Raw genomic sequence first — 12,510 nt, forward strand, 5'->3', positions numbered from 1 at the left:
GTTCCAGATTGGAGTGAGAAGGCTTTCAGTTTTTCCCCATGGAGTATTATATTTGCTGTGGGTTTATCATAAAGGGCTTTGATTATATTCAGGAATGTTCCCTCTATACCCACTTTGGGGAGGGTCTTGATCATGAATGGATGTTGAACTTTGTCAAATGCTTTTTCTGCGTCTATTGAGATGATCGTATGATTTTTGACTTTTTTTTTGTTAATGTGGTGTATGATGCTGATTGATTTGCGTATGTTGAACCATCCTTGTGAACCTGGGATGAACCCTACCTGGTCATGGTGTATAATTTTTTTGGTATGTTGTTGGATTCGGTTGGCTAAGATTTTGTTGAGAATTTTTGCATCTATATTCATCAATGATATTGGGTGATAGTTTTCTGTTTTGGTGGTATCTCTGTCTGGTTTTGGAATGAGGGTGATGGTGGCCTCATAGAATGTCTTTGGGAGTATTCCTTCTTCTTCAACCTTTTGAAAGAGTTTAAGGAGGATGGGCCCCAATTCCTCTTTATATGTTTGATAAAATTCCCCTGTGAAGCCATCTGGTCCTGGACTTTTATTTGTAGGGAGTGATTTTATGACCTCTTCAATTTCATTTCTAGTGATCGGTCTGTTCAGTTGGTCTGTTTCTGCTTGATTCAGTTTTGACAGGCTGTAAGATTCTAGAAAATTGTCCATTTCTTCCAGATTGTCAAACTTGTTGCCATACAGTTGTTCATAGTATTCTCTTATGGTTTTTTGTATTTCTGCTGTATCCGTTGTGATTTCTCCTTTTTCATTTATAATTTTGGTGATTTGGGTTCTTTCTCTCCTCTTTTTAGTGAGTCTGGCCAGGGGTTTGTCAATTTTGTTCACCTTTTCAAAGAGCCAGCTCTTGGTTTTATTAATTTTCTCTATTGTTTTTTGAGTCTCTATTTTATTGATTTCTTCTTTGATCTTTATAATTTCCTTCCTTCTGCTGACTTTAGGACTTTTTTGTTCTTCTTTTTCTAATTCGTTTAGGTGGAGGGTTAAGTTGTCAATTTGGGATCTTTCTTCTTTTTTGAGAAAGGCCTGGATTGCTATAAATTTCCCTCTGAGCACTGCTTTCGCAGCATCCCATAGATTTGGAGAGGTTGTGTCTTCACTATCATTTGTTTCAAGGTAGTTTTTAATTTCCTTCTTGATTTCCTCATTGACCCATTGGTTTTTTAGTAGCATGTTGTTGAGTCTCCATGTAGTAGGTTTTTTCTCTTTGCTTTTCCCATGGTTGATTTCTAATTTCATGGCATTGTGGTCAGAGAAGATACTTGAGATAATTTCTACGCTCCTAAATTTATTGAGATTCGCTTTGTGTCCCAATATGTGGTCGATTCTTGAGAATGTTCCATGAGCATTTGAGAAGAATGTGTATTCTGATTTTTTTGGATGTAGTGTCCTGAAGATATCAATTAAGTCTAACTTTTCTATTGTTTCCTTTAGGATCTCTGTTGCTTTATTGGTTTTCTGTCTAGAGGATCTGTCCATTCATGTGAGGGGGGTATTTAGGTCTCCTACTATGATTGTATTCTCATCAATATTTCCCTTTATGTCTGTTAATATTTGTTGTATGTATCTGAGTGCTCCTATATTTGGGGCATATATGTTGATGATAGTAACATCCTCTCCTTGGATGGATCCCTTAATCATTAAATAGTGTCCTTCTTTGTCTTTCTTTATGTCTTTTGTTTTAAGGTCTATTTTGTCTGATATGAGCGTTGCGACTCCTGCTTTTCTGTCATGTCTATTGGCGTGAAATATTTTTCCCCACCCTTTCACTTTCAATCTATATGTATCTTTTGTCCTAAGGTGAGTTTCTTGTAGGCAGCATATTGAAGGTTTTTGCCTTTTTATCCACTCAGCCACTCTGTGTCTTTTGATTGGGGCATTCAGCCCATTGACATTTAAGGTGATAATTGATAGATGATTATTTATTGCCATTTGAACCTCATGTTCCAGTTGATTCTATGGTTCTCCATTCTTCCTTTCTTTTTTTTTTTTTTTTTTGGTTGGATGGTCTCCTGTTATTATCTGCTTGAGTGTATTTTTTTTTTCATTTTTTGCAAATGCAATATTTGGTTTTGGCTTGTGGTTGCCCTGTTTTTTAAATATGCTAACCCCTTCCCATAATTGTGTGTTTTAGCCTGATGGTCCTGTAAGTTCAAACACTTCATTACTATATTAAAATTAAGAAGAGAGACATACAAACAAACAAAAAGGGTTATTTACTTCCTAACATCCCTTGCCCACATTTTATGGTTTTGACTCTTTTTTATTTTTTTCTTTTTAATTTTATTTTGTTTGAAGCATGTTCATGATTAAATCTGTATGCTGGCTTATTTGAGTGACTGCTCTCTGATTTCAGTTTCCTCAGTCCTAGTTCTTCCTCTTCTTCTTCTTTTTTTTTCTTTTCTTTTTTCTTCCCTTTCCTTCCTTTCTTTTTGGTTTAGAGAAGCCCTTTCAATATTTCCTTTAACCTGGGTTTTGTGTTGCTGTATTCTTTAAGTTTTTGTTTGTTGGGAAAAATTTTTATTTCCCCTTCTATTTTAAATGATATTCTTGCTGGATAGAGTATTCTAGGTTGCATATTTTTTCCTTTTAGCACTTTAAATATCTCTTGCCATTCCCTCCTGGTCTGTAGTGTTTCTGTAGAGAAATCAGCTGATATTCTTATGGGGGTTCCCTTGTAGGTAACATTCTGTTTTTCTCTTGCTGCCTTTAGGATCCTCTCTTTGTCACTAACTTTTGCCATTTTTATTATGGTGTGTCTTGGTGTGGGTCTGTTTGGGTTCAGTTTGTTTGGGGCCCTCTGTGCTTCTTGTATCTTGAACCCAGTATCCTTTAGATTTGGGAAGTTTCCATCGATAATTTCTTCAAATATATTTTCCATCCCCTTATCTTTTTCTACTCCTTCTGGAATTCCTACTATGTGTAGATTGGCCCACTTTATATTATCCCATAGGTCTCTTATATTGCTTTCCAGTTTTTTGATTCGGTTTTCTGTCTGTTGACCGGATTGAGTGATTTCCATTATTCTATCTTCCATATCACTGATTCGTTCTTCTGCATTATTCATTCTGGTTTTTACTGCCCCTAGTTCAGTTTGCATCTCTGCAAATGAATGTTCTAGTTTTTCTTGGCTCCTCCTTATATTTTCTAGTTCCTTTCTGAGGGTATCTGCATTACTGTTCATATCTTCTCTTAATTCCTTCAGTATTTTCACTATTTCTCTTTTGAACTCCAGGTCTGTCTGACTGCAGAGATCTGTTTCATTGTTGACTGTTTTAGGTGAGTTCTCCTGTTGGTTTGACTGGGGGTGGTTTCTCAGCTTCTTCATCTTGCTTGTTGTTTTCTTTCTCCTGAGGGAGTTGTACTCTCCGTGATCGGGCAGTGTTTGCCTTGTCACTGCCATGGAATATTTCCTGAGGGCTGGCGTTGTTGGTCAATCTTTTTTGAGGCAGTGTGGCTTTTCTGGAGTGTTGATGGGGCTAACAGTGTTTCTTTGAAGCAAAGGAGGACTTCCTGAGGGCAGACAGGGCTGGGAGGTCCACACCACGATGGTAGCAGATTTCACTTGGTCATGCAGAGCTTGCTCTGGTGTTTTTAGGCTGTGGGGTTCTTGCAGGGGGTTGGTGGTGTTGGGCAGCTGCTCCTCAGGAGTGCAGCACCCTCTGGGGGCTGGAGCAGCTATCTGGGTCACTGAGAACCTAAGAGGCTCTTCCCTAGGGCAGCCCAACTCAGAAGGACAGCCTGAGAATGTAGGCAGATCTTTTAACAGTCTGGCCGAGCTTGTTGCAGCTTTTCTGGGCTGCAGGGGCTCTTCCAGGGGGCTGGTGGTGCTGAGCAGTTATTTCACGGGAGTGGGGCACCCCCTGGGGGCTTGGGCGGGTAGCAGGGCCGTTGGAGACCCAAGAGGCTCCTCCCCAGGGCAGCCTAACTCAGAAAAACCATCTGAGATCTTTTCCCAACTCGGCCAGGCTTGTTGCAGCTTTTCTGGGCTGCAGGGGGTCCTGCCTGGAGGTGGAAGTCCTATGCAGCTGATCCACTAGAGCACCCCCTGGGGGCTTGGGCGGGAGCAGGGCTGTTGGAAGCCCAGGAGGCTCCTCCCTGGGGCAACCCAACTCAGAAAAACCATCCGAGAATTATGCCAATCTATTCAAAGCCTGGCTAAGCTTGTTCTAGCTTTTCTGGGCTGCAGGCCTTTTCTCGGGGGCTGGTGGTGTTTGGTGCTGCTCTGCGGAAGTGTAGCCCCTCCAAAGGGCAAGCAGGCCTGTGCAGGGACAGCCCCTGCGGTGGTAGGCTTCAGGCAATTGTTGAGGCCAGCCCTCCTGGATGGCAGGCCGCCCCAGGTCCGGTGAGAGCGTAGGGGGTGGTGGGGGTGGGGGGAGGGGATGCACTGGGAAGCACAGCTTTCAGCTAGCTAGCAGGCCTGTAAGCTAGCTGTGGCATGGGGGTTATTCTATGGGGACCCACCCCTTCTTCTCTCCCCTCCCCAGCACGGGCGCAGACCAGGCTCTTCTCCCAGGTTCCCTCTGATGTGGCTTTCCCCTTCCCCACTCCTGGAGTATTGCTCCCTTCCTCTGCGACAGCTTTGTTTTCTAGTCTCCCAGGCAGTCTCTGCCCCGTCAAATGGTTTCTAGACCTCCCAAGCAGTTTCTGCTCTGCCCCGCCCCCCCAGCCCGGGGACTAACCTCTGGAGACGAGGTCTCAGTGCCCAGCCCCCACCCAGGTGTCTCAATTTTTGGTGACTGTGCCCGTAGTTCAGATGGTCCGTTGGGTTCTTGATCGGCTTTTCAGTACTCCAACTTACTGCTACACTCTTCTCTGCATCTGGAGATTCCTCCGGTTCGTTTGATCTTTCCCCCGGTAGGTGACTTTCCAGGGTGCGGGATCCCTTTCTCCTCCGCAGTTCCCTTTCGGGAGCGCCCGTCCTGCTCGGATTCACCTTCTCTCACTCTCCTCTTTTCTCCCGTTCTGCCCAATAATGTCACGAACTTCTTGCCGTTATTGGAGTTTAGGTTCCTCTGCCAGTGATTGGTTGCTGTTCTGTGCGAGTCATTTCTTCTGTAGATGTGCTTTTTTTGTTGTGTTTGTGGGAGAGGGCGAGCGTGTCCCCCTACTCCTCCGCCATCTTGTCCTCCTGATATAATATCTTCTGATGAAAAGTTGAGCAAATGCAGGGTTTTGTTTTGTTTTGATTTGTTTTGTTTTGCTTTTTTATTTAGGGCTGCACTCTCGATGTATGGAAGTTCCCAGGCTAGGGGTTGAATTGGAGCTACAGCTGCCAGCCTACACCAGAGCCACAGCAACTCGGGATCCGAGCCGCATCTGCGACCTACACCACAGCTCACGGCAATACCAGATCCTTCACCCACTGAGCGAGGCCAGGGGTTGAACCTGCAACCCAATGGATACGAGTCAGGATTGTTACTACTGAGCCACAAAGGGAACTCCATTTTTAGAACAGATACTTAGATGCACTTGACTCCAAGTGATTTGTGGACGCAGGTCATGTTCTTGGTCAAAAGTTTGTCAGCCTACTCTGTTGTTGTATTATAGTGGTCTTGTTCATTTGCATAGCATTAAATCTTGTGTCCAAGCGGGACGTATTCTGGGTTTGTGCTCTGTTTGAAGATATTCCTTGAGAATGTAGGTACCTAATATTTTTAAAAAATTGTTTTGCACATACATTAATGAGGTATGGTTTTGCATGTTTTAAAGAGATGACCTCGACAGAAAACTTCAAGCTATTGCCGTCTCAAAACTACTGAAAAATAGTTCTGAGCAAGTGATATTTCTGGGATACATCACTTCAAAACCTGGTTCCAGAGATTATCGACAGCTCATTGAACATGGCAATGTGAAGGTAACACAATCTTAATTGAATTTCTGATTTCTTAGGTAAAGTGTTTCTTCTTTATTTCTTAAACCCAACCCAATATTTTAATATTTATCTTGATTATTTTATGCTGCACAGAAAACTCCCAAAAAGGAGTTGCCATCATGGCTCAGTGGTTAACGATCCCGACGAGGATCCATGAGGATGCAGGTTCGATCCCTGGCCTCAATCAGTGGCTTAAGGATCTGGCGTTGCTGTGAGCTGTGGTGTAGGTCACAGACGCAGCTCAGATCCCATGTTGCTGTGGCTCTGGCATAGGCCAGCAGCTGTAGCTCTGATTCAGTCCTTAGCGTGGGAACTTCCATATGCTGCATGTGCAGCCCTAAAATGACAAAAAAAAAAAAAAAAAAGGCATTTGTTTCTTTCAGTTGAATGTGAGCAGGCACCCCTGGCATATAGTTTCCCAGGCTAGGGGTCGAATTGGAGCAACGTGGGATCCAAGCTATGTCTGCAGTCTACACCACAGCTCATGGCAATGCCAGATCCTTAACCCACTGAACAAGGCCAGGGATCAAACCTGCGTCCTCATGGATCCTAGTCAGATTCGTTTCTGCGGAGCCACAATGGGAACTCCAACAATCTTGGTTTTTGCCAAGGTGATTGCTCATGGGTAGGCCCTGCATGGTTTCAGGAATGTGCCCCTTCCATCTTGTGGCTCCATGTTACAAGGCTTCCCTTCCCAAGTTTGCCTCATGGTCCAAAACAGCAGCATCCGTGTTCTGGTTTGCAATATGGAGGGAGGGGTAAGGGAGGGGCCAAGACCACCTGCAAGTTATCTGTAAGGCAAATTCCAGGAAGCCGACTCCAGCGCTTGTGCTTATGTTTCATTGACTGGCACTTAGTCATGTGGCCAGACCTCACTGAACAGGAAGTTGAGAGATACAATATTTAACCTTGATGCCCTTACACCAGGTTCATGTCCTATGGCTTTGAAAGAAGGGGGAGGCAGCTACTAGGGAGATGAGTCCATCTCTGCCTCCATGGACAAGGCAGAGGTAGAGTCAAGACAGACTCCCCATGTTGGCTCTGGTCAGAGAGTTTATGATGGTGACATTATTAGGGAGAATACATAGGGAAGAAGAGTTTCACAAAGATGTGTTCAGCTTTAGGCTGAGTTGAGACATCATGTGGAATATGAGTGGAGATGCCCGTGGGCCGCTGGTTATAGGGTCTTGGAACTCAGAGCAGCAATCAGAACTGGAGGTTAAGGAGCTGCCACCATCTAGGGGATCATGAAAACTGAGGACGGGAGGATGTTGCATGTGGACATAGGGAATTGCAAGAGGAAGACCAAAGGAAACCCTGAGAAAGTTACATTTAATGTGACTCTCATGGGGTGGTGGGTGAGGAAAGAGAAGGAGATTATCTCAGAAAAGAGATTAAGCAGAGGTCAGAGGCATAAAAGGCGGACGTGGAATCACAGAGGCTGCGTTAGTGACTTATCACAGTGCAACAAACCACTTCAAAGGTTCAAAGCTGGGCTCGAAACAACCGTGGTTGAATATCCTCATGATTCTATGGGTTCACTGAATGGCTTTCTGTTCTTGCCTGGGGTCCCTCCTGTAGTCAGCTGCTGGCTGTGGCTACCGGGTCTGAGATGATGGGGCCTCGGCGCTGGTGGTTGGCTGGCCTCTTTCTTCATAGGGTCTCTCATCATTGACTAGCCTGGCTGGTGCCCCATTTACCAGCTGTGTGACCTTGGGGCAAGTTTATTAACCTTTCTGGGCTTCAATATCCACATCTGTAAAGTAGGGATAGTAATCTCTACTGTGTTGTTCTAAGATTTTTATAAGATTGTTATGAAGATGAAACATAAGGTGATACCTGAAAAGCCCTCGGCTTTGTTTGTAGGAGGCACTTGGTAAGGGGTAGCCATCACTGTGTACCGCTCTGTACATAGATGTATTGTATACATCTGGCTGGACGTATAAAATCAAATTAGATACAAGTGTAAGTATATGGTCTATAAAGTACAGAAGAATGTTACACAAGATATTTGGCAAGTCTAACCAAAAAGTGGATTGTATCCTAATAAGAGAGAGAATTTTTATTTGTGTGTGCATGTGTTTGTATGTATAGAGAAGGGGATTTTTTTTTTTTCCTTTTTTTTTAGGGCCACACCCAGAAGTGCCCAGGCTAGGAGTTGAATTGGAGCTGCAGCTGCCAGCCTACACCACAGCCACAGCAACACCAGATCCAAGTTGCGTCTGCCACCTACGCTGCAGCTTATGGCAATGCCGGATTCTTAACTCACTGAGCAAGGCCAGGGATTGAACCTGCATCCTCACTAAGAACGAGTCAGGTTCTTAACCTGATGAGCCACAAGGGGAACTCTGGGAAGAAGAATTTTATTTGATTTTTATTTAATACTCTGTTGATTTCCATTATCATGGTCAGAACCTGTGTCAAGATTGACGGTAGATTCTTATATAACTTTTTCTATTAGCAAGTTTATTAATGCAGAGAGGAGTTTTAATCATAAATGCATGAGGGAAGAGATATTTCTCTTCAAGAAATGAGTGTTTAAACTCTGCAGTCTTAAAATTTGAGAACATCTTTTTAAAGCCTAATAAAATAAAAAGAGAGTTAAACATATTCATAGTTTATTATTCCCACTATTGCAGCTGAATGACTAAATTTTTATCTTTTCCCAAGGCAAAGCAGAACAGCACTTTTAAAGTTTATTTGCTTCTTTCATCATTAAAATGTTTAAATTTAATTAAAAAAATTTTCTACAATTTTTCCATGAATACAAAAGTCATGTAGTGTGTGCATGGGTGTGATATATAGTAATAGTAAAGATTAATTAACAAGCATTCATGTGTCTACTGCCAAGCTTGAGAACAAAATTAAGAACTGCATAATAAATTGTGGTGTGATCTTTTAGTGATTTAAAAATATTTTAAATTAAATTTTAATAATAAAATTTAGGGAGTTCCCATTGTGGTGCAGCGGAAATGAATCTGACTAGGAACCATGAGGTTGTGGGTTCGACACCAGGCCTTGCTCAGTGGGTTAAGGATCTAGCATTGCCGTGAACTGTGGTGTAGGTCGCAGACACGGCTCAGATCTGGCATTGCTGTGGCTGTGGTGTAGGCCAGCAGCTGAAGCTCTGATTGGACCCCTAGCCTGGGAGTCTCCATATGCTGCAGATACAGCCCTAAAAAGCAAACTAATAATGATAATAATAATACGTAGTCAAATAGTCCAAAGTCAGGTATACTTTTGCAAAGGAAGATTTCTTTAGTATAAAATTTCCATTGATAGAGTTTTCCCCACACATAGAAAAAACTATTTATGTTCTGATTTTCTGATGGAAAATAACACTGATCTTAAGCTTTCAACATCACAGAGTCTCATGATTACTCCTGAAACGTGTTTGTTCCAAAAGACTCAGTTTGACAAACACAGATTGAGCTCCTGCCAGAGGTCAGACTTCGTGCTAAGTAGCAGGGAGCCATGGTGCTTAAGAGGCTCTCCGCTCAGGAAGGGGAGCGTGGGGACATCAAAACGATTAAGTGCATGGTGTGGTGTCACTGGTGCGCCTGAAGGACCACACAGGTGACCGATGAGCATGGGGTCCCTTCCACGTGGCATGAGGGGCGTGGGAAGCTGTAGGGAGCCAGGTACTGTGATGTAATTGCTGACTTACCTGCTCAGCTCCCTCTCTTGGCCACCTTCCTGTTTTATCCCTGGCATCTCTGTAGGGGCTAGATGGGTACATGGTGAGGTGCTCCAGAAACATCCATAGAATGACTCAATAATTTGGACCTTAAAAAATCAGTAGGGATCAGGCAGAGAAAATAGCATGCACAGAGATAGGCATATGTGGCAGGTCACACATTTTCTTGGCTGTTCAGAATAGAGCACTGTTTTTAACGCTTGAAACACCCTCTTCTCTCGTCATTATTAGGATATCGACAGCACAGACCGAGACAGATGGTGTGAATATATTATGTACCGAGGGCTGATCAGGTGAGCATAGATGTTTCATTGTTGTTTTTATTAATCTATGACTACTGTGCTCTCTTGGGTCTATCCTGGAAGGAAAAACTTTATGAAAGCAATTTATTAATTTTGTGACTTTTCATAAACATTGTTTTGGCCTAGTTACCCAGCTTAACATTTTTTCAAGGCATGGCCTCATGGTTGAAGTAGTAAATGGTGAAGCAAATTATGTTTAATTGTATAAAGAGGAAACTGTGTAAGTTAGTAAGCCTGATAGTTATGTAACATGTTAAGAACGGCACATGTTAGGAGTGGCACCATTTTTAAAAATCTCATCTTTTTTTTTTTTTTTAATATGGCCACATCTGCAGCATATGGAAGTTTCCAGCCCAGGGACTGAATCCGAGCTGGACTGTGACCTATGCTGCAGCTGCAGCAATGAGGGATCTTTAACCCACTGTGCTGGTCTGGGGATTGAACCCTCACCTCAGCAGCAACCAGAGCCACTGCAGAGCCAACGCCGGATCCCTAACCTGCTGTGCCACAGTGGGAACTCCTAATCATGTATTCTTTTGGAACCAGTACTATATTGTGGTGAGCTCTGTAGGTGGATTATATTTTTTAAAAATATCATCCTATATCAAAAAGTGAATATTAGCCCAATATATATATGTATAATTATTCAAAAATACCATAGCTGAAAGATCTCAAAATTCAAACACGTAACTGTGTAAAGCTGTTTCGAAGGTAACGTTTCTTTAAACAAAGTGAAGACCAGTTTACTACAGAAGAAAAAAGAACTAACCATTCATTCATTTATTCAACAAGTATTTATTAAATACCTATTACATGCCCAGCATTGTCCTCGGCATTGGGGATATAACGGGAACAAAATAAAATCCTTGAACTCATAGAGTCTACACTCCAGAGGAAGGAGACAGAAAATCAGCATAGAAGGAGTAGACTGGGACAGGTGGTGATGAATGCCATGAGAAAGATGTATAAAGCCAGGTGAGCAGGATGGGGAGTGCGGAGGTGAGGTGGCTGCGTTATGTTACATAGCAGGGAGGGTAGCCGATCTGAGGGATGCTGTTCAGATATCAGCCTGGATGAAGGGAGGAGGTCCACCTGTGTGCATCCTGGGTAGAGCATCCAGGCAGAGGGAACAGCAAGTGCAGACATTTGAGGGGGGCATGCTTTGTATTTTGGGGTAGCAATGAGGAGGTCGGTGTGGCTGGAGAAGAGTGAGATGAGAGGTGACGTGAGAGAGGTGAGGAGGCACAGACTGTGTCGACAGTGATGGATTACAGGTCCCTCTATTATAGGGTTCGTCAGTGGATGCAGTGTGCTGGGAACCATTCCTGAAACTCATCCTGAAATCCTCCTAGTACAGAACCTGGCTGGAGGTGTTTGACTTAAGGTCTCTAATTATGCTCCTTGAGGCAGTGCTCAGAACTATGATACACTGTGGGCTGCTACGACAGAGTTCTTTGGGTCTTAGTCCTATTTATTTATTTACTTATTTAGTCTTTTTAGGGCTGCACCTGTGGCTTATAGATGTTCCCAGGCTAGGGGTCAAATCGGAGCTACAGCTGCCAGCCTACACCACCCACAGCAACGCCAGATCTGAGCCGTGTCTGTGACCTACAGCACAGCTCATGGCAACGCCAGATCCTTAACCGACTGAGTGAGGCCAGGGATCGAACCCACATCCTCATGGATACTAGTTGGGTTCATTACTGCTGAGCCATGATGGGAACATCTGTTTTTGCCTTTGACATTGTTAATTATTTACCTTACTGGTTTCAGAAAGAGAAATAGATTAGCTCAGTGTAACATAATTGGCAGTTGGCAAAATGTAGTGAAGCAAGTATTCTGATTGCTCGGGATTTAATTTGGATGCTTTTAAAACTTACCCATCTAATACTTCAAACATAATCCAGAATAAAGGCATCTTCTCCCTCCCTTTCACTTTAATTCTCCACCATAGAGAGCAGTTCATCCCCTGGAGACATGTTGGCATCAGCTGCCTGAAGAGGAGGGCTGGTGTTGAGCTGATTCCACCTTAAGTACCTTCTGGTCTGAGATCTGTGGTCTCCAGTGATGAAAGAAATGGTTGCCTTGTAGGGATGACATAGCATCACAGGGTCAAACTTCTTCCCACCTGGAGATATGGCTTGTTCAGGTATGAGTTATAGCCCCGTGAGAACACACCTGTTGCCATTGAACAGGTGTTGATGGGGCATAATGTATGTCAGCCACCAGGGGGTATAGCAGTGAGGCTTCAGAGAGGGAGCCCTCACCTGCTGCAGGAAGGGTAGGCAATGATTAGAATGATGGATTCAATGATTCCATTATGTCAATCCCACTCCTGGGCATATATCCCGTCAAAACTATAATTCAAAAAGATACATGCACCTGCATGCCCATAGCAGCACTGTTCACAATAGTCAAGAGTGGAAACAACCTAAATGAACATGGACAGATGAATGGATTAAGAGGATATGGTACATACACACAATGGAAATAATGCCATTTGCAGCAACATGGATGCAACCAGCTAGAGATTCTCACGTTAAGTGAAGTAAGTCAGAAAGAGAAAGACAAATACCATATGATATCACTTCTATGTGGAAT

The 12,510-nt window shown here is 43.3% G+C and overlaps 1 protein-coding gene across 3 annotated transcripts in view; it reads left to right on the forward strand.

Annotated features, from left to right (window-relative positions):
* CWH43 (cell wall biogenesis 43 C-terminal homolog) overlaps positions 1–12,510 on the forward strand; it is a 74,570-nt gene that overhangs the window by 53,399 nt on the left and 8,661 nt on the right. For all 3 annotated transcript variants that reach the window (XR_014812422.1, XM_003128968.6, XM_084972022.1), the window contains 2 exons: positions 5,748–5,892; positions 9,839–9,900. Coding sequence is in view for 2 of the 3 variants with exons in the window: in XM_003128968.6 (XP_003129016.4) it covers positions 5,748–5,892; positions 9,839–9,900 (207 nt within the window). In the remaining variant the exon portion in view is untranslated. The remainder of the gene's footprint in view (positions 1–5,747; positions 5,893–9,838; positions 9,901–12,510) is intronic.

The sequence above is a fragment of the Sus scrofa genome, chromosome 8, assembly GCF_054392235.1.
Source record: "Sus scrofa isolate SSC_HxYL_T2T_F1_AM1 chromosome 8, Sscrofa_HxYL_maternal_Yorkshire_Landrace_v2.0, whole genome shotgun sequence".
NCBI classification, from domain to species: domain Eukaryota; kingdom Metazoa; phylum Chordata; class Mammalia; order Artiodactyla; family Suidae; genus Sus; species Sus scrofa.